Source organism: Camelina sativa, chromosome 7 (assembly GCF_030686135.1).
Source record: "Camelina sativa cultivar CO46 ecotype springtype chromosome 7, ASM3068613v1".
Lineage (NCBI taxonomy): Eukaryota > Viridiplantae > Streptophyta > Magnoliopsida > Brassicales > Brassicaceae > Camelina > Camelina sativa.
In genome coordinates this window covers 27,743,303-27,764,051 of record NC_141886.1, presented here as the reverse complement: position 1 = coordinate 27,764,051, position 20,749 = coordinate 27,743,303, and the positions used below count along the sequence as shown (strand labels likewise).

General features: G+C 37.9%; 7 protein-coding genes and 1 pseudogene across 11 annotated transcripts; 5 read left to right on the top strand and 3 right to left on the bottom strand.

Moving 5' to 3' along the window:
• Positions 1–157: 157 nt before the first annotated feature.
• Positions 158–3,266, bottom strand: LOC104702661 (uncharacterized). The gene is made up of 6 exons (XM_010418559.3): positions 1,913–3,266; positions 1,495–1,694; positions 1,036–1,176; positions 874–954; positions 531–655; positions 158–449 (listed from the first exon to the last, which is right to left on the bottom strand). The coding sequence occupies exons 1-6, from the start codon at positions 2,133–2,135 to the stop codon at positions 401–403; spliced, it is 819 nt and encodes a 272-aa protein (XP_010416861.1). The 5' UTR covers positions 2,136–3,266; the 3' UTR covers positions 158–400.
• LOC109125678 (uncharacterized) lies at positions 3,249–5,042 on the top strand. 2 transcript variants are annotated; one of them, XM_087457215.1, is made up of 2 exons: positions 3,249–3,591; positions 4,904–5,042. In XM_087457215.1, the coding sequence occupies exon 1, from the start codon at positions 3,291–3,293 to the stop codon at positions 3,570–3,572; it is 282 nt and encodes a 93-aa protein (XP_087313341.1). In that variant the 5' UTR covers positions 3,249–3,290; the 3' UTR covers positions 3,573–3,591; positions 4,904–5,042. The 2 variants fall into 2 exon arrangements, with proteins under 2 accessions (XP_087313341.1, XP_019083446.1); XM_019227901.2 differs by having other exon boundaries at positions 4,899–5,040.
• LOC104702662 (uncharacterized) lies at positions 4,911–5,509 on the top strand (annotated as a pseudogene).
• Positions 5,510–5,724: 215 nt separating this feature from the next.
• On the top strand, positions 5,725–8,334 carry LOC104702660 (triosephosphate isomerase, chloroplastic). The gene is made up of 9 exons (XM_010418558.3): positions 5,725–6,275; positions 6,682–6,708; positions 6,799–6,868; positions 6,994–7,117; positions 7,272–7,356; positions 7,445–7,577; positions 7,658–7,831; positions 7,899–7,981; positions 8,065–8,334. The coding sequence occupies exons 1-9, from the start codon at positions 6,090–6,092 to the stop codon at positions 8,119–8,121; spliced, it is 939 nt and encodes a 312-aa protein (XP_010416860.1). The 5' UTR covers positions 5,725–6,089; the 3' UTR covers positions 8,122–8,334.
• A 428-nt stretch (positions 8,335–8,762) lies between these two features.
• LOC104702659 (translocon-associated protein subunit alpha) lies at positions 8,763–11,146 on the bottom strand. The gene is made up of 8 exons (XM_010418557.3): positions 10,695–11,146; positions 10,063–10,227; positions 9,921–9,971; positions 9,752–9,840; positions 9,584–9,661; positions 9,272–9,475; positions 9,116–9,187; positions 8,763–9,031 (listed from the first exon to the last, which is right to left on the bottom strand). The coding sequence occupies exons 1-8, from the start codon at positions 10,753–10,755 to the stop codon at positions 8,978–8,980; spliced, it is 774 nt and encodes a 257-aa protein (XP_010416859.1). The 5' UTR covers positions 10,756–11,146; the 3' UTR covers positions 8,763–8,977.
• Positions 11,147–11,158: 12 nt separating this feature from the next.
• On the bottom strand, positions 11,159–14,179 carry LOC104702658 (protein XAP5 CIRCADIAN TIMEKEEPER). Of its 4 annotated transcripts, none has more exons than XR_015561214.1 (12): positions 13,901–14,179; positions 13,458–13,523; positions 13,308–13,372; positions 13,100–13,215; positions 12,541–12,619; positions 12,369–12,458; positions 12,217–12,278; positions 12,001–12,132; positions 11,859–11,912; positions 11,707–11,772; positions 11,529–11,603; positions 11,159–11,422 (listed from the first exon to the last, which is right to left on the bottom strand). XR_015561214.1 is itself a non-coding variant. In XM_010418554.3 (12 exons), exons 1-12 carry the CDS (start codon positions 14,069–14,071, stop codon positions 11,372–11,374), a joined length of 1,014 nt encoding a protein of 337 aa, XP_010416856.2. In that variant the 5' UTR covers positions 14,072–14,179; the 3' UTR covers positions 11,159–11,371. The 4 variants fall into 4 exon arrangements, 1 of the variants encoding a protein (XP_010416856.2); XR_015561215.1 differs by having other exon boundaries at positions 11,529–11,630; positions 13,901–14,176; XR_015561213.1 differs by having other exon boundaries at positions 11,529–11,630; positions 12,369–12,445; positions 13,901–14,176.
• A 2,338-nt stretch (positions 14,180–16,517) lies between these two features.
• Positions 16,518–18,181, top strand: LOC104702657 (proline-rich protein 2-like). Its single transcript, XM_010418553.3, has 2 exons — positions 16,518–16,928; positions 17,164–18,181. The coding sequence occupies exons 1-2, from the start codon at positions 16,766–16,768 to the stop codon at positions 17,982–17,984; spliced, it is 984 nt and encodes a 327-aa protein (XP_010416855.2). The 5' UTR covers positions 16,518–16,765; the 3' UTR covers positions 17,985–18,181.
• A 1,167-nt stretch (positions 18,182–19,348) lies between these two features.
• On the top strand, positions 19,349–20,376 carry LOC104704952 (peptidyl-prolyl cis-trans isomerase CYP19-2). The gene has a single exon (XM_087457214.1). It carries the CDS (start codon positions 19,735–19,737, stop codon positions 20,251–20,253), a length of 519 nt encoding a protein of 172 aa, XP_087313340.1. The 5' UTR covers positions 19,349–19,734; the 3' UTR covers positions 20,254–20,376.
• The last annotated feature ends 373 nt before the right edge of the window (positions 20,377–20,749 follow it).

Genomic DNA, 20,749 nt, shown 5'->3' with positions numbered 1-20,749 from the left:
ATTAGCCCATCTATTTAAAATGCTGCTGAAATCTTGAAAACAAGAGAGAACTCGACCATTTTGTGAGTGTAATATGCTATAACAATCTTAAGACGAGCAACGGTCTTGCGTTAGATATTCAATGTTTTTGTCCATAACTATGCTGCAACGAACACTATGAGAATAAAAGGAGGATTAAGCACAAAAGTGAAGTGACAAAATCATGTCAATAATATCCAAGGGACTGTCTAAGATGACCCACAAAAATATACAACACAGTTGAAAGAATTAGGATTTGGCCCGAGGGAGTAACTTTTGAGAGCAGCCTGGGGCTACTCAGATACACAAAGCTGAGAGATCTATTTTCGTGTTACAAATGCCATCAAAGTATCTATCTTTTTTTTTCCTTTCTCTTTGTTACTTAAACAACCCCAGATGGGAGCCGTAAAACAAGCTGGCCTCCGAACACACTGCACAAGAAAGAAATATGGATCAAAGAGGTGAAGCCAAAAAAGACTGAAGAAGTTTGTGGATGAAGAAAAGGAAAGTACCTTTTCACGTAGTAGTAACAGAAATCTGCCAAGATGAATGTTTGGACGATTTCTGAGATTATCACCATTGATGGCCACAGTCCATAACCCAGTGCTACAAGCAGGCGTCCACGGGTGTCCATAATCTGTTTCGACACGGAAGACCAAATCAAATTTACGCGTTCAGTTTAGAAATATCACAAAGTCTTGAGAAGAACTTATGATTAAAGACTACTGTAGAGTTGATCACTTGCTGAGTGACATAAGCTTAGGATGTTATATATGCCATTGATTTTTGCAAAACAAGGAAAGAACAAATTAAACAAGTAAATCTTCACTTTCTCTTGAAGATCAGAATCTATACCTGTAAGACCCAGTGTGCACAGCTAAGGAATCTTGCTACTCCAAGTGCAAAAACATAATGAGCGGTGAAGGGTTCGACAATCTGAATGAACAAAACATATCAGTAATTGGAATTGTTTTTAGTTCTCAAGTTTCAAAAAGCAACCTTATAAAAAGTGCATACCTTTGTGTTCTGCATCACTCTTAACTGTGGCAGTACTGACACAGCTTCGAGGTAAACACAGAGTGCCCAGGAAATTCTATTCAGTATATTGTGTGAAGTTGATGGATGGATCAATACAGCTAACACAACGCAGGGCACGAGCTGCAAAAATCAAAAGGACAAAAAAAAAACCAATATATATATGAATCCTCAATACCATACCATGTTCTGAATAGAAAGTAATATGCAGATTAACCAAATGTGATACTGATGCAAAATACGAAGGAACGCTGATTATAACTAATAACTTAAAAGAATCTAGTTACAGGAGGCTACCAATGAACGCAACATTTTTATCTGACCGTAAGGTAAGCTTGACTAAAAGACATTTAACTGTAACTGCTGATATAACCATCATGACTAGCAAGCACAGAATCCAAGTAAAAAAGATCAATAACCGAGAATGACAGACTCACTTACCACATAATAGAGAGCAAAGTTGTCTTTGTCCTCCATGTAACTAGCTTTAAGCTTAAAACGGATCATATATATGACCCAGAGAGTTGTTCCCAAAGTAGCCAAGTCCAGAATGGTATGTATATCATATTCCATTACAAAACTGCAATAGAGCCTAACAGCTAGAAATATCGCCGTAAGCTCCTGAGATTTCAGGGACAATCCTGACAAACACACCAAAGATCTATGATGATTAGAGCTTAATTCTGATTTCTGTAATGAGGATACTGAAATGTTGAATAAAGGCTACATTTTTATATCTTAACACAGATCCAAATTCTCATGTTCAAGCAAAAAACAACTGTATCCTAAATTAAGAACCCTAAATTGGATGTGATACTAGTAACAAACAACGAAGTCAAAGCAGGGATTGAGGTTGTACCAGCGCAAGTCTTTTCCTTCATGAGTTTATAGATAAGAACAGAGATTCCAATTGAATGAACAGCTTCGGCGGCAACGAAGAGGTTGTCGTGATCGTGAACGATGAATCTGAGGAGAACAAGAGCCGCCATGCCTGATACGACGGCAAGGAAAGCTTTCACCTTTGGTGGCTGCCTCCTCACCCATCTCGACACCGCGTGGATCGGAGCCGTCGTTAACTTCATAATTCGATTCCTTCGTTCTCTTCTTCTTCTTCTTCTTCTTCTTCTTCTTCTTCTTGTCTTGCTTTCTCGGTAAAGTGACGACGATAGAGTTTTTTCTACAGGTTAAATGTGTAAAATATACGATAAACCCATCGATACCAAAATGACTAAAACACCCTTTCACACGTGACTCATTAATACATTTATACTCAAAACTCATTGGGCCGGATCACAATAAAACCCATTTTAGGCCCTAAATAAAGAAAGTATTATGTTTTTTTTCTTTTCTCTTTTTAAGTGGAATAAAATAATTCAAATTTTTACCAGTTGTTTTTTTATCAGGATTTTTTTTTTACGTGCTTTCTCAGTTACCATACATATACCAAAATATGATATTTTTCTTAAGCTTTTTTTGGGGGTAAAAAAAACATGTTAACTAATTTTAAAATAAAACAAGACATATTATTCTTTAAACAAATGTACATTTTTTATGTTATGTCTTCTTGCTTGAACTGAATCAAAAAAAAAAAAAAAATGTGGATCAATACAGTAGTTGCCTACATAGAAAAAAAGGTCAATGATATGAATCCTTGGAAATGACATACAATACATTAGGCAGAACGTCTAAATTATGTTATAAAGGGATATGAGTGGAACAAGGTGAAATGAGTGTCTTTTTCATGGTAGGCCACTAAGATAAGCTTCCTCCTTGTTCTCATGTACCTAACCACCAATCACTCATATCTCATACAAATCCCATCACAATTTAAAGATCTGCCTGTTGTTTTTGGGGATTGGGTTCAGGCTAATCCGTATAGCGAACCCAAATGCTTAATAAGCATGAGTATCAATACGAATTAGTATAATTCTTTCGAAATTAGACAAAAATTATGGTCTGACTAATCCACAAAATTACATAATGTAAATGACAACATAAACTCCTTGGTTACCCCACTAGCTAGTTGTACTAATGATAATCCCAAAATAGTGAGTCGTATCATCATTCATCATCGACCACCATAATAATAGTATACCTAACAAACCATTATCTCTCTTTCTCTTTTTTCTCACTTTGTTTTATTAGATGCCGTGTAATTATATACATAAAATAGCATTTCACTACGAAACAACTAAACAAAAAAAACCAAAGAAAACACAACAAGTGGGGGGAGCTAGATGCATTACCACGGCTGCTGCTGCGGACGGTGCAGAGTATCTACGTCGCCTTTGCCGGTAATAGTCATGATCACGGTGGCCCTCGTCCTCTTAGCCCTTTCCTCCGTCGTGAAATTCGAGGTAGCCGTCTCCTCGGGAGAAGATGTGCTGAGCTGGCTCCTTCTCGCCGCGGTTCCATTGGCTCTGCTCTTCGCCGTGAGATGTCTCTCTTGCCTTGAAACGTCGAGGCGATCTACTTACTACTGTCCATGTGGTCGCTGGAGATGCGTTTGCTACTACTAGACGTTTGTTTGATCGCGCGGTTAGTATTTTGTTGCGTTTGCGTTCTATGCAAATCATCAGTTATATATTTTGTAAATGTGTTAGGTAATAGGTATTCCCTCTTGATGTTTACGTGAAGCATATATGTGACGTGAAGCACCGATTTTGGTGGATTTTGATGACCGTGATTTAGATTACAATATTTAACCTTAACCTTAATTTCTTATATTTGTGTGATCGATCTAATTGCTACATCTTCTTCAATCATAGCGATCAAATTTTTTTTTTTCTTGTATTTTTCTCCTTTTCAAAAATCAAAATCTACGGAATCCAGTAGTAAAGTTTGAATAAATTTATGAATTTCTGGATAATAGAATAACGAAATGATGAAAAGTTTTGTAGATCAATGTAATCGAGTACTTGTCGTTTTGTAGATCAATCTACGGAATCGAGTAATCTACATCTTCTGATTAATGTAATTAGTAAAGAAAACTGTGAACTGTAGTATAACAGAGTAATTATGTCATATTGTGATTAGGCAGATTAGAGTTAATGGTGGCTAGGGTAAAAGGTCAAATCATTTTTTCGTCATCTTTGAATTTTGTGTTGCTTATCGAAGAGGTGATAATTAATGACAACAGTTAAAGCAAAGGAAAATTAGGAAAATTGATAACGACGCTCCACCTATACAATTCTATAGGTGTTAGTGCGGAGCCCATTACGAAAGAGAAAGCAACATAAATTTCATATTTAATCAGGAAATGCCAGTATATATTTTTCAACAAAACCCAGGCCATGTATCATACGTTTCAAATTCGAAGGGGAAAAAAAAAAAAACTCGGATACATGAAAAAAAAAAAAAAAAAAAAAAAAACTAGATCAAGTAAAAAATATATAAACACAAAATTATAAACCTTTATTCTTAACAAGCTCAATATTATTTATGTAATTTAATACGTTCTTATTTACGAAAAATTGGTAAAAGCAAAGAACTCCAAAGTTAAAAAACCTATTAATTAATTTGGTTTGTGTATAGTATAGTTAAATTCGTTATAAATATGTTATCTAATATATAAGTTTTTTCTCCTTTCTCAATATTAGAATTTGGCTTGATATCGGTCTATATTAATCGAAATAATTGTAGTCCACTAATTTTCAGTTAGATTTATAATGAAATATGAAATAAAACTAAACATTATATAATCTTTCACCTGTCGGTCAAAAGTCAAAACTATAATATTATAACGTAGAGGCGGTTTCTATAAGTTTTTTTCTCTTTTTGTTTTGCTACATCCCATAAACGCAAGAAGAGCATCTCTCATCATTATCAACTATCATCTTTATTAGTATAGGGAAACTATGGCTTATGGAGAGAGAAGATCATCGATCTTGGACTCATTCTCGCTCTCGCGCTCTACCGTACCCAGTTCTTTTAATCCTAGCCGTGGCTTCGGTGTTCTTGTTGACGTCATGGTACTTCAGCTTGGAAGATGCAGCCGAGTCAGCGGAAGAGCACATGAATCTTGCTCTTCTCTTGATCCCTCTGTTTCTCATAGTCTTGGTACGTTGGTTATCTTCCATGGAGAACCCTGACGCTATTCTTGGATTGTTTTCGAACAGTCAACGTCGGGCTACGACTTACGTGAGTCCCGGTGCCGGAGATGGCGGTGGAAGCTCGCCATGGGGAGTGGCGGCGGTTATAGTTTTGTTGCTAGTTTTGCTTCAGTATCAGTCAAGTTTCTTGGAGATGTGGTCTGGTTAATGTTATTGATATTGATAGATAGGCTTCCACTTCACATGTTTTGTTGTTGTCGTCTTGTGGTCACTATGATGTACTTATTAAAACTTGGTCATTACTCCGAGGATGAGGATCGTGTGTGACTGACTGTGTTATCTAAATGTATCTTCTTTTCACGTCACTCAATATTATTAAAAAAGGATATGATAATTTTTCAAAATGCATTAAATTGAATAATTAATTTATACATACATGGAGCATGAAGTATGATGGACTATGCTGTAGATATTTTCCAATTTCAAGAATTTTAAACCAATAATATTCAAAATTTGTCAAAAGATCCTTTGAAGAAAAGATAAGTGATAGAATTCAATACACATCCGTAATAAGTGCATGATATTCATAAAGTTGTCACCGCTGTATTTGTTATGAATCGTGATTACTGATTAGTATAAACAAATAATTCATCGACGTATAGAGTGATTGCAAGATACTTTTTTCGATGTTGAAAAACAAAAAAAATCATCAAATGAATCATCATTATTCATTGACCATTTTGGGCACCACCTGAAAATGAAGCGCGTGAGAATCAGATGTGACTTAGGCGCGTGAGAACAGTTGATTAAGAGAGAAAGACAAAATTAGCCTTGAGAGAGCAGAACCGACCAACCCTCATCGCCGCTCTATCTCCTCTCCTCTGCTACAACCTTAAGCTGAGAGAGAAGAAGTCACAGTCTCGTCTCTATCTCCTTTTTTTTTTGCCTTTTCCACTCACTCACTACACGCCAAACCCGAACGACATGGCTGCTGCTACCTCCACCTCTCTCACTTTCTCCGGCCTCCGCCGCATTTCTCCCAAGCTCGACTCCGCCGCCGTCTCCTCCAACCAATCCTTCGTCCACCGCGTCAATTCCTCTATCCGTCTCGTTTCTTCCTCTTCTCACCGCTCTCCCAGAGGGGTTGTTGCCATGGCTGGATCCGGAAAGGTTCCAACTTTTAACCCTTTAACTCTATTCAAATGCTAGATTCTCACTGTTTAGGATTGAGTGATAAAATAAAAAGTTATTCCTTTTTGTTGCATGATTAGAATCTCAAATCTCTTGAATGGATTCAGTGCTTAACTTTTGGGTCTTAGTTTGCTTGCTACATCACACAAAATGTGTTGAATGATAGATTCATGGATCATGGTTTAGGATTGAGGTGCAAAGTTATTCCTTTTAGAGGAGATCAAGAATCTCAATTCTCTTCATTTGATTCAATGCTTTAACTTTGGTTTTGTTTGCTACTTTACCATATGTGTTGAATGCTAGATTCAGGGTCTGGGATTTCGACTGGTCTTTTGAGTCGTTGTCTAAACTCTAATCACTTGCTTTGTTCTCTGTTATGCTGCAGTTTTTCGTTGGAGGAAACTGGAAGTGTGTAAGTACAATGCCCAAAGTCTTTTCTTTTCTTTCTTCTGTAGCTTTTTTCTCATCCTCAAACTAATGTCTCTCGTGGCATGTGTTTTAGAATGGGACTAAGGACTCCATCGCCAAGCTTGTTTCTGATCTCAACAGTGCAACCTTGGAAGCTGATGTAGGTGAGATTCTTCTACTCTTCCTATTTAGATTTTCTACCAACAGTCAAGACTTACTTTTGAATGCGAAGGACCTCTTGCTTACCATTTGTTCTTAATGATCGTTTTTCTTTGCGTGCTCTGTGTAGATGTTGTTGTGTCACCTCCGTTTGTCTACATCGACCAGGTCAAGTCTTCATTGACAGACCGTATTGAAATATCGGGTCAGAACTCTTGGGTTGGAAAAGGAGGAGCCTTCACTGGTGAAATCAGGTTATGACATCTCTTATACACTTACACTATATCTCGCTGTTTATATGGTTGAAAATTTGGTAAACGAGCTTTGCAATTCGTCCCCCCTAAAGACGTTCTTCATTCTATATATGAGTCTTTGTCTGAACTTAAAGTCACCTGTTTCACCATACAGCGTGGAACAGCTCAAAGACCTCGGTTGCAAATGGGTCATTCTTGGGCACTCCGAACGGAGACATGTCATCGGAGAAAAGGATGAGGTCAGTTAATAAAATACTTAATAAGACTCGTGAGCTGTTAAGAAAGGTTTGTGAAGACATGTTTACTCTGTTCTCAACACAACCGTAGTTTATCGGGAAGAAAGCTGCTTACGCATTGAATGAGGGTCTTGGAGTAATAGCTTGTATTGGGGAAAAGCTAGAAGAGAGGGAAGCAGGCAAGACATTTGATGTTTGCTTCGAGCAACTGAAGGCGTTTGCTGGTAACACTCTTGTATGACGATCTCATGTTCCAAATCATGTCTGCACTCGTTTAACTGCAGTGAGTTATTTGCATTTCCAGATGCTGTCCCTAGCTGGGACAATATAGTTGTTGCATACGAACCTGTATGGGCAATTGGAACTGGCAAAGTTGCATCTCCTCAGCAAGCACAGGAAGTCCATGTAGCTGTCCGCGGTTGGCTCAAAAAGAATGTCTCTGAGGAAGTCGCTTCCAAAACGAGAATCATATATGGAGGTGCGTTAGACTAGTTGTCCACTGCAAAATCAGACTTTTGGTTGATTATTTCCTCCTGAATTGCCAGGTTCTGTCAATGGAGGCAACAGTGCAGAGCTTGCCAAAGAAGAAGACATTGATGGATTTCTTGTTGGTGGTGCCTCCTTGAAGGTAAGAAGTAACTTTAGATGTTTGTGGATATGTTCTTTATAAAAAGAAGTAAAGCTCACACCCACCTTTGATGTGAACTTTAGGGTCCTGAGTTTGCAACCATTGTGAACTCAGTCACGTCAAAGAAAGTTGCTGCTTGATTAAGAACTATCAGTAACGGAAATCGCTAGTCTCCATGGAACAGATGAGATAAGAAATAAAAGGGAGGAGTTTAGCGATCTTGTTGTCGTGTTGTTTGTGTTCTTACTTCTTCTTCTTGAACTAATAATGTAAAAACAAAAAAGTTGATTCATGAGCTCTGGTTTGACGGAGATAGAGAAAAAGGGTCTTTGATTAAGATCTTTGTAACTAAAGCTGTGATTCTCTATATTTACTTTGAGTAAGCTTAACTCAAGAGTTTCTTCTGTATAATAATCTACAGTAAATCAAATCTCGAGCCACACTTAAACATATGTGCTCTAATCCCTCAAATAAGTCGCAACTCATTGTGAATTGCTGATAGACTACGTTAGAAGATTTTTCATGCCTAGTTTGAAGCGACCGCTCCCTCCTGTCCGAGAAGCAGCTTATCCTCAAGTCACCTTCTATAACCCATCTTTCTAACTTAACCTCATGGCTCCTGAGTCTCTCTCTCGTCTCTTCTGATCAAATCATTAACTCGACTATTTTAGAGTATAATATATATTGTTTTGATGAACAAGTATAAAGATGTTAATGTACTGCTCAAAAAGGTTACTGATGTGTCATCCGTGGACATGCCCTGTTATAGAAGATTAACAACAACAAAAAACGCAGATCTAAACCATTATAAGTTAAGTTGTTTCATGAGGAGAATGTTTATGACAAGAAGTAAAGAGTGTCTAAAGAGTACAATGCTGGAACCAAAAAGAGTAACGTTTAAAACCCTAAATATCCTCAAGACTGAACTTAAACATGGAAACTCTTTCAAAACGCCGAAGCCGAGTCTATGACAACTAGAAAGAGCAAAAAGCTCCTTTAGTTCTTCTTGTTCTTTGATTTCGCGGACAATGTCTTGGCCAGAGTAGTTCCCTGGAAGTATAACACAAATTTCAACCAGATTCAATCATATTGTAGAGGAAAGAAGCGTAACGAGAGAGAGAGAGATAAGCGAACCTCGAGCCATTCGTCAAGTGATGCGTCAGTAGACCTGGTTCCTACTTCAACCTTGGACACCTTTTTGGTTTTCTGTTAAAAGAGGAGATTATCAAATGAATATATATAACTGTACAAAATGATTCACTGGAAAGAAAAGGAAATCCAATTGGTTACCTTAGTGAGACGCTGTACTTGGCTGTATGCCCATAGACCGAGGAGGAGGAGGAGACCGATTCCAAGTGTAATAAGGAAGACAGATTCGCCGCTGAGGAGACCTCCAGATTCAACTACCTCTATGGTTCCATTGTAGAAGACACTCTGGTATGGCTTTCCTTCCACGTCGTAAATGATATAACCCACCAGATCAAATGCTCCAGGCTGTGAAAGACAACAGCAACACCAAGTAAGATCAGATTCTATCGATTACCCCGTTGTATTTTTAGAATGAATGAGAATGATATGTTGTCTATGGTAGGATATGTGTACCTGCAGGTACTGACTGACTGCAAAGATGTAAGGGAATGTAGCTTGAAGAGACGTTGGGATGGATGCATTGTTGAATCTCTGTAATATAAAGAGAGTATAAGACCATCAGAAAACAATAAAATCATAACACATATTTTTTTAAAAATGGTTTCCTAGTAAAATGCTTACCAGCATGGTTAGATTCTGAACCAACAACTTGTGATCATAAGGAAGATGAACGCTGGCCCTAATTCCCATTACCCCGACGTTAGTTTTCCCTGTTTATGTCACATCCAATTTGGTGAGATATTAAGAGATTTAACAACCAACAGAAAACACAAGCCAAAGAGATAGCTACCATCATTCTTCAAAGCAACAAGGAGCTCAGTCTCTTCTCCAGCTGGAACCACTGCACGAAAACAAAGAGCATTCATGATGACAAGAATGGATATAGATATAAATACGTGAAGAAGAAGAAGAAGAAAGGAGAAAACACAAACATTTGGCAGTGTTTTTGGGGAAGACACAAACAGTCTCAACTCCTGGAGCAGAGGTCAAGTTATCCAAATCCTGGTCATCTTCCTCAACGGCATCATCACTGTGTTCTCCCACAACATCGTCAACAAGACTGGAATGATCCTCGGCATCAGATTGACATCTAGCAACTGACAAAAGAAACCAAAAAATACCCATCAGGCGACATGTTACTACAGTGTTCAAACATAACGTCTTCTTCTGAAAAAAGGTTACAAAATTGGGAATTATCCTCTAATCAAACACCAACGGGGAGAAAACAAAACACATGCAAGGCAGACACTATTGAAGAACATTCGATCTACATTTGAAAGTTTGTCTATTTGTGAAACCACATTGCTCAATTTGGATAACGAACTCAATTTCATTCGGATAGTCGGATCAATGAAATAAAGAACGTAACTTTGATCGAAAACAGGACTAGATCCCTATCGAAGAAACCCAGATCGGATACAGAGATCAAAAATATGAAATCTGTAAATTGGGGAAACGCAAGCGATGAAAACAAATGGATCTAGATCTACAGATTCCAGGTCAAAAGAAAACAAAAGAAGAAGGGAGAGAGAGAGAGAGAGAGAGAGAGAGAGGGGTTGCGAACCTTGAAGAAGAGGAGATGCGAGTAGAAGGAGAGCGAGGAACAAAACCCTAAGATTCATCATCGCTATCGCTATTGCTATCGCTGCTTCTACAAATTTGGTCAACCAATACAGTGTCTCTCCGATGCTATTTATGCTTTGCCCCTCCTCTTTCACAATTAGTGAATTATTTTATTTCTGAATAAAAACAAAACAAAACAAAAAAGAGATAACAAACACGAGTTATACAGAACACAACACAACCATAGAAACTCGTAAAACGACAGCGTTTTTGTCTTGTCTCTCATTTTGATTTTTAGACATGATTTTGTTACCATTTGTATTTTATATACCATCAGGAGGATTCACAAATTACTTTCTTAAACATTCTTAATTTATGTGCCCTCCTCCTTATTATTATTATCAGAAGATCTCATACAAAAAATTTCATATGAGAATTTCCCAAGAATAACTGGGAAAAACTATATAAATTAAAAAGATATATATATTTCCATGATTCCAAGTAATTAAAAAAAAAACGAGAGTATAATAATGGTACATTGAGGGACTGATAATGAGAATAATAAAGCATTAAAAAAATCCATGAACATTCCACTACTAGTCTGCTAATACACCAAATCTCATCAATCATGTCAACTAGATTCCATGCATGTAACAAAAGCATCTTCTGCTCCAAAAATCAATCCCCATGGACTGTGTACCGCTCCCACTTCTTTGTCGGGTCGTAAATCTGCCCAAAGATAAATGCGGAAGAAAACTTTAATTCCTATAATTATAAGATTAGCTGAGATTGAGAAAAGTACAGAGCAAAGGTGGATTTGGGAGTATTTATTTACCTCCCATCTGGAAGCAGGGAATATATGCTTGTTCTTCTCGTACCAATGCCTCTCCACAACTTTACCCGCATGCGACTTCAATAACACCACATTTTACAAAACCTTTAGAAACAACTTCCTCCTCATCATCAAACTACTCTGTTTTCTATATGCAACTGTGGGGTTAGGGGAAACATACCTCATCTTTCTCTATCGTTGCATCTGCTATTGTTCTCACATCTTCATGCACATCAAAGTGAAACAGCTGTTGACAAGAACAGTGCAGCAGTGGGTGAGTCTCAGTTACGATTTCTATATGAACTTAATTCACAAATTTTCTGCAAGGCATACCGGGCCACTCTTCCCCCTAGCTTTGTTAATGATCAGCTCATAGAAACTGTGTTGCTGCATTTGCAATAAACATTTCCATGTTATCGTTAAGTTCTAGATAGTGTGAGGGGATAATAACTTGATAAGTGTAATGGGTTCTCACATGCGGGATGATAAGATCTTCCTTGACATATAGCAGATTCTCAACTGATGTCGTCCGAATCTCCCGGAAGTCAGGGGCAAGCTGCTGCTGAACAGCCCGCAGAAAATTCCCAATTGCATCACCCTTGCGGACCTGTAAAAAAGCGTAAATCATACAGGTGAGTATATGATCAGACTTAATCTCAAACAGCACTATAAAGATGTAGCTTGTGCTTGCCTGGATAACTCGTCTATGGCCCGTCCCATCCCAGTAACTGTAAGTAATCTGAAGAGGCTCGTCTGAAAAGCAAAAAAAAACTAGTTAGTTAGACAATCTTCCTTAAATCAAGTGTTAGTACTGAAATTAGAAGCAACTGGAAAGTGGACAACTTTTAATCTGCTCTTGTTCACGAAGCCACTGCTTCTTCAGCCTTTCACGTTCAGCTTGTTCTTCCGCCTCCCGCTCACTGAAACAGCAACCTCAAAACACCACAGCTAAAGTTGAGACTTACTGCGAAAGCAGACAGGGACGATAAAGGTAAACAAGATAGCTAGAGATCACCTGTCAGGCAGGAAATTAGTTTCCACTGAGGGGTCCTTGCCAAGTTTTCCGCAACGTAAGTTCATTGTCCCAGAACTCTCTACACAAATAGTGTACATGATAGAAGTTACAAAGAGGAAAACACTCGAACAGTAGATGATATCTTAAAATTTCTATGCTAGCAAGCTATTTGCATTTTAAAAGCTCTAACAACCAAGCAAGATTCCAACTACAGATATAGAATTAATGTCTCTAATACATGTTGAGATTCAATATATCTGCAAAAGATAGAGATTCTACTTTTTCAACTTCCACACATAAAAAGGGATTCATCATTTCTGAAAAAGACAGACATTATACTTTTCAACTTCTATACAAAAAGGGAAAAAAAATTATAGTGGTTTAATTGAACGACACATGTATCACACCTAATCTTAAGTTCTTAACTATACCACACAAATCACCACTGATGTCACAACAGCATATTCCGGAATCAAGGTAAACTGGTAAACAAATACTTAACAAAGTCTAAGAAGTGTCCAAGTAAACTAATTGCAATCTAGGAGATCAATCCACTTACTGTTTTCTCCATCATCTTCATCACTGCCATTCTCGAGATCTTCAGCAAAAGATAAGAGGGAAGATCCCTTAATCTTTCTCTTCTTGTTACGCTTCTCTAGCTGCAACTCCTCTTCCCTGAAGTTTAGAAACAAAGTCGATCAAGCTTAATCCAGAAAAACAACATCAATAACTACGAAAAATGAACTTAAAAGAAAAACCAAACTCACTCTTGTTGTAGCTTCTGCAGTTTCTCTTTCTCTTCTTCCTCGAACTTATTACGAATATTAACCCTCTACAGATATCTCAGACACAATTAACACCATCATCTAGATAACTATAAAAATTGAAGGATAAAAGTCCATGAATCCAGTTAGTACCTTCTCCACATATTCCTCTCTTGTAACTAAACCGACTGTTTCTTTCTTGAAAGCAGTGTCAAGAATCTACAAACAAAAGAAAAAGAAAAAGCAAATTATGTCAAACAACCAAGTAGTCACACCCTAAACATCACATTAAGAAAACATTTCGGATTCTGTATATACTTCACACACCAAAGCTGCAATTTCTCAAGTACTAATGATCTAATTTTGTTCTGTACTTGAGAAATTGCAGCTTTCATACATATACCACTGAGAACTGAACCTTGTACTCATGCTAACCCCTAAGTATTTCGGAAACCTCCTAATTCAGAGTTAGAACAAAGTTCTAAATCTAATATTCCTACAACAATCCACCATTTAAATAAACTCTCGAAACCTAGAAATCGGAAAGTAGTATGTATATACAGTTGGTGATCAGATGGGATCTTGATTGGTCGAACCTCGCAAGAACTGGTGCCGAATTGGAGAAGGCCAGATTGGTCTTTGCCTGAGGCAGTCTTGCTCTTTAGCTCTTGGATTTTTTTGCGTTCGGCCTCTCTTTGCTTCTGAAGCCGTCGTATCCTCACCGCATCTTGAGCCGTACCAACGTAGCCGTCACCCATACCCGACATCTTTCTTCTCCCGCTTCGTTTCCCTCAAAAACCGGAATCGAATTCACAAGATTCTTCCGACCGCCATTGTTGAGAGAGAGAGAGAGAGAGAGAGCTCTTTTATGCAGTAGAGGCATGTGTTCATTTTGGGCTTTTAAATGTTTTCTTTATGGGCCTTTAAATAATATCATCAGGCTTAAATTTGGGCCTCTCTCAAACAAAACAAAAAACTTCTCAAGTGATGATGCTTGTAGGTATAGGACTCATAGAGTCATAGGATAGGAGTGTGGTTCTTTCAGTGTCTGTATTGTGTGGAGGCCATTTGTCCATGATGTTATAGCTTAGCAGCTTCCTAGACCGTGGTTGGGCGGTCGGAGTGTATGAGAAGTGACCCTGAGGCTGAGTCTACTCCCACGGAACATTGTACGCGAGTTCATCGTCTTCAGTTTTGAACCATCTATTGCAAAGCAAAAACATTTCTCTTGAACATACGAAACATTAGACACGGTCCACACTACATATATATATATATACAAGCACCTAGCTAGTGAAGAGGGGATGGCTTCTCCGATGACTTTTAATAACTCCTATGAAAGATATAGTGTCTTGTCTTCCATGATGCAAATCCAGCATTGGTTTGGTTTGGATAATTAGGTTCATAATCGGTGATTTAACCGTTTTAACTCAATCCACTTTAAAGTTGATTTTACTCAATCAGTTGAATATTTCTATTGAACAATCTTTTCACCACCACATCCACATTGTATAAAAGTCAGACGAATGGTGTCACAGACTCCTTTTTATGTCACTTCTAAGCATTATATAAATACAAACTTATATAAAAAAAAAACCTATCTAATTTATTAGAGATATAATGACTGATCTATATAGGTTGTCCCTTAAAAAAAAGTAATGAACAATATATACATAGAAGTCATAGTCGCTATAGCCTATACAAATGACACACCATCTACAAAAGTGTGCTATTTATGTTTTATTTAGTCATATTTCTCGTTGTATAATTAATAAGTTTTATAAATGCGATCAATGCATACAAACAGTCGGAAGAAAGGCTATTTCTTGATTCTACACTACGTACTGAAATCGCTTGCTCTGTTAGAGTTAAGGATCGTCGGGAAACATTTAATTATAAGGATTGGTTACATATTTTACTAGTTAGAAACAAATCGGATCGACATCATATATTAGACACTGATGATGATCAGTTAGATTTTGAATGGCTACAACATATATCATCAGATAATGTAGAGTAAATGTGCTATATACAATTTAAATATGTGAATATGGATGTTTAAAGTAGTTGAGAGAAGAATAACAGACAGTGTGTTTGAGAGCTGGCTTTTTCTATAATAGTCAGGAATTGTGGCTGAGGGGCCTTGCCAGCTTCGATAGATAACAAGAAGTAATGTCATAAATTATTAGTTCGATTCTGCCTTCTAACCAATAACCATATATTTTTAATTTATCACAAATTTCCCTACTAGCCAAATCAACAATATATGTATAAATATACCTTTTTAAACCTATATATGTTTTTTTTTGGGCACAAATTTTGTTTTTTAATTTTTTGGCATAAATTATGTTGTTCGTTACCTTTGTTACTTAGATCATGCGCCTTGCATGCATGCCGTACTTTTAGCCATAGTGGTAAATAAATGACTTGTTAATTCAAGCATTTGAGACGTGGACGTATTACCAACTACGTTATTCTCAATTTCTATTACTATATATAGCCTTGTGATAAGGTAAACTTTATAATTTTGTGTCGTATATTAATGTGGTCGAATTTGGCCACCGACTTTTACTTAAATACACAGATTTCAGATTTAACAATCACCGAATGTACGTGACTGAGCTAGCTATAAAACTCGAAACTAAATATATATGTTTTTTTTTTGCTTGGATAATCAACAAATTCTGGAATTGTACGAAGCTAGTGAGGTGTACTAGGTTCATACATATATAGTATCATCGGGTTAAGATTATTGTCTTTCTTACATCTAGTAGACTTGGTAGTTGGTTTATCTTGAACGATATAAAATTGTATTCTTCTTTTCTTTTTTTTTCCTCCACATATTTAGGTGATTAGAATAAACGTGAACCCTCCCTATCTGTTTTTGGGGGCAAATAAACTAAAGTCTATCCTCTAAAGACTAAGGCTCTCATGTGAAACGATTTAATTTGGGGTCGGTGGTACTCGATTATATACGATCTCATTTATTTGTTCATCTACGTACGTCGTTAATGTTTATGAGTAGTTTATCTATTAACATGTTTATTCCGGATCAATGTATTCCAATTACAATTAAAAATGTTTGAAACTCGAATAAAAACCAACTCGATATGATCATATCAAAATCCATCCATACTAATTTCAGTTAATTATGTATGTTGGTTCTCATTCTTTTAAAATGAAAAAGTTGAACCAATGATTGTATTGTGCATATGTATCGAACGATAAGCAGAACTAACTAAAGTTTAAAGAAGAAGAAAACGACACTCGTACATTCACGTGGCTACGGTACCACCAAGTAACCGTAACTTTAAAATAAAACAGACTAAAGAAATAAACCAATGAATTTATGAAAAATAATAGCCGTAAGCGACCTATAAATTTACAGGAGAGGCGATCTCAGTAGAATCATATGTTCTTTCTCCTCTACTAGTCACATCTACCTTCAACAAGAGAATCTGATGAGGATATTACCTAAAAACGGAGGTGCTTACAGCATCCTCTTAGTCTTTGCTCTCTGTTCGGTGGCTCATTCCCTTAACCGTGACATCAAGGTCGTTGGCGATGTCGAGGTCGTTGGCTACGCAGAAAGCAGCAAATTCAAGATCCCCAACGCATTCTCAGGTTATATTGTAATATATGCTTTAAAATCTTATACTCGATCAAGTCCATGCATGTTGTACACACTTGTACTTATATGTAATGTTCCGGTCGAGAAGTGTCGGGATACCTCTCGGTCCATATATAGTTTGACTGATTATACATGGAATAAAGCACTTTCTCATATATAACTAACTAACTTAAGTTATGTTTTTGGTTTCGTTACGACTTTCAAACTAACGCTTTTGTTTGAAAATAGGACTCCGAGTAACGATAGAATGCAAGGCGGCCGATTCAAAAGGCCCTTTCGTTACGAAAGGAAGCGGGGGAATTGACGAAACAGGAAAATTTAATCTCAATATTCCTAATCATGACATTGTCGGAGACGATGGAGCGCTAAAGGAAGCTTGTTATGCTCATCTATATAGCGCCTCAGGCAACCCTTGTCCGGCCCACGACGGTCTTGAAACCTCCAAGGTCGTGTTTCTATCGAAATCCGGCGAAACCCATGTTTTGGGTCTCAAACAAAGTCTAAAATTCTCACCGGAAGTTTGCATCTCAAAGTTCTTTTGGCATATGCCTAAGTTCCCTTTGCCTGCGTTAACGTTTCCTAAGATCAAGAAGCCTTGTCCCCCATTTTACAAGCCACCGGTTGTGATCCCAAAGAAGCCGTGTCCACCAAAGATTGCACATAAGCCCATCTACAAGCCGCCGGTGCCTATATACAAGCCTCCGGTGCCTGTTTACAAGCCACCAGTGGTGATCCCCAAGAAACCATGTCCATCAAAGATTGCACATAAGCCCATATACAAGCCACCCGTGCCTATTTACAAGCCTCCGGTGGTGATCCCAAAGAAGCCATGTCCGCCACTTCACAAGCCGATCGACAAGCCCTCGGTGCCTATCTACAAACCCATCTACAAGCCACCGGTTCCCATCTACAAACCGATATACAAGCCACCAGTAGTGGTGATTCCAAAGAAGCCATGTCCACCACTTCCCAAGTTTCCGTCCTTCCCACCTAAATACATTCCCCACCCTAAATTCGGGAAATGGCCTCCTTTCCCTTCTCATCCTTGATTGAGAGTTACAAAACAAATATATTAACTCTCTCTTTCTTATTTCAAAGAAAAGTGAGTGATGCCAAAAAAAATAATATTGCTTTGTTGCTTTGTTTAATAATTGAATTCTCTATGTAGATGTTTGATATTTCTATACCTTTAAATTAAATAATATTTTGTATTTTTTTCTTGTTAAATAAACTCTGTGATTTGACATTTTCTCTTTTAACTTCTTTTAAAAGATCTAGCTACTATTGTACGAGAAATGTCAATTCCTCGTAAATATCCTTAACCTAAGTAAAATTTTAAATTTGACAAAATGTAAACTAATCGCAATAATTAGGGATAACAAAATTATAGCGTTTAAGTAGGATTGACGATCAAAGAGAGCATGTGGTTAAACCAAACCTAAAACCGTTGAGATCTCGGCACGTGTCTCAGTCCAAAGGGCCTAGTATTATTTTCTCACTTACATTTCACATGTCGTTATAAATATTTCACCTCTTGCCCTCTTGGTGCTATAATATAAGTCACACATACAGTATATGCTTTCGAGATCGACAACGAGAATGGCGAACTTTGACATGCGCATCGGTGGTCAGACAGCGGGATGGATCGTGATGGAGTTGTACGCATGCAGACAAGACTCCAAAGACGGCTGAGAATTTCAGAGCTTTGAGCACCGGCGAGAAAGGTGTTGAACATAGCGGTAAGCCACTTCACTTCTAAGGATCTTCATTTCGACGTGTGATCCCTAATTTCATGTGGACGGGCGGCGAACCTATATACGGAGAGAAAGTTCGAGGACGAGAGTTTGAAAAGGAAGCGCACATGACCTGATGTTCTCTCTTGATACTTGAGAGTTGAGACCATGTTGATGTTAGATTAATAGTTTTTAAAATCAATCTGTAGCACCAATGATCCTTATTGGATAGTGCATACGAGAGTAACGAGCTTCGATTAGGCCCAATACCACTAGTCCTAGTCACTTAGTTGACATTTCCGACGATGGCAGACGGTCTTTGAATTGAGGTTTTTCCGTCACGTCGCTCAAGTTTCCCCAAGGTTTCTCTTATGAAGACTCTAAATCAACAAGTGAGGCAAAATGTTGGTAGTCTTTCAAGGTTGTGGTTACTTCTGGTGTCCTTTGCCTTCTAGTTCTTGCAATATTGGTTTGTTTGGGCAAAAAGAAGTTTGATTTCTCTGTGTAAAATATACTATCCTGTTTTAGATATCTGTATTTCCTTGTTGGGTTCTCTGAGTTTGGGGCTTAGTTTCCGAGAGCTTTAAGCCTCGTCGGTTTGTTTTCCCGGGGTAAAGTAACGTCGGCTTAGTTTCCAAAGGTTAAAGTTCTGCTGGCGTTTCATGTATTCCACCTTTATTTCTTTTTTAATATATATTTCAGATGAAAAAAATAAAATTGCAAGTTTGCAAACATTAAAGAAAATGGACACGTGTCAAATTCTGGATGGACAAATAGAAGAGCATTCACCGTGGTAAAAAAAACCCTAACCTAACCACGGTTAAGAAGATCATTCACAAAACAATGGAGATTCCATCACGTGTCTCAATCTAACGGCCAATAATATTATATCTTCTCACAGGATATTTTCTATTTTTTTTCCTTCTCTCACAGCATCTCTTCCTCTCTCTCTATATATATAAATATATCCTCTTGGTCCCTATCCTTCACAAATTCTCTCTCTAGGTCACAGTTCACACACACACTTTAATATTATTTTGCCCCAAATCAATCGGAACAAACAACAATGGCGTCGCATCCCAAAGTTTTCTTCGACATGACCATCGGCGGTGCACCGGCGGGAAAGATCGTGATGGAGCTTTACACCGACAAGACCCCGAAGACCGCTGAAAATTTCAGAGCCCTCTGCACCGGAGAGAAAGGCGTCGGACGTAGCGGCAAGCCACTGCACTTCAAAGGCTCTGCGTTCCACCGCGTGATCCCTAATTTCATGTGCCAAGGAGGGGATTTCACCGCCGGGAACGGTACGGGCGGCGAATCGATCTACGGATCCAAGTTTGCGGATGAGAATTTCGAGAGGAAGCACACGGGACCTGGGATTCTGTCGATGGCGAACGCCGGAGCCAACACCAACGGATCTCAGTTCTTCATCTGTACGGTGAAGACTGATTGGCTCGATGGGAAGCATGTGGTGTTTGGTCAGGTGATTGAAGGCTTGGACGTTGTTAAGGCTATTGAGAAGGTCGGATCTTCTTCTGGAAAGCCCTCGAAGCCGGTTGTCATCGCCGATTGTGGTGAGATCTAGGGTTTTTTTTTTTTTTTTTTTTTTTTTATAGTGGCGGTGGTTTCAATTAATGGACTGTGTCTGTCACCTCTCTGCTTTGATATTTTCCTAATTATTAATAAAAAAAATTGTGGCCTTTTCTAACTCTGCGTAAATCGTAATTAAGCAAATATCACTTTTTTGGCGTTTTGTCCAATAATAAATCGTGCAAAATCAGAAATGGATATTTTCTAAAATTAGAAAAGGCATCTCTTATTAGACTCGTCGATGGGAACATGAACATATATTGGTTGGTGCATAATAAATAAGCGAATAAGAGACCAAAAAAAAATAAAAAAATTTCAAAATTGTGGTGGAATACGACGGGGGCCTTCTGTAATAGGCCCAACAAAAGTTGAATAGTGAGAGTTGAGCCTAATGGTATAAATGGCCCTAATCGTAAGTTTTTTTAAATACACGACCAGTCTCGTAATTCACTTGATTGAAGCCATTATTGGACGACTGAGTCAAGAGTTGA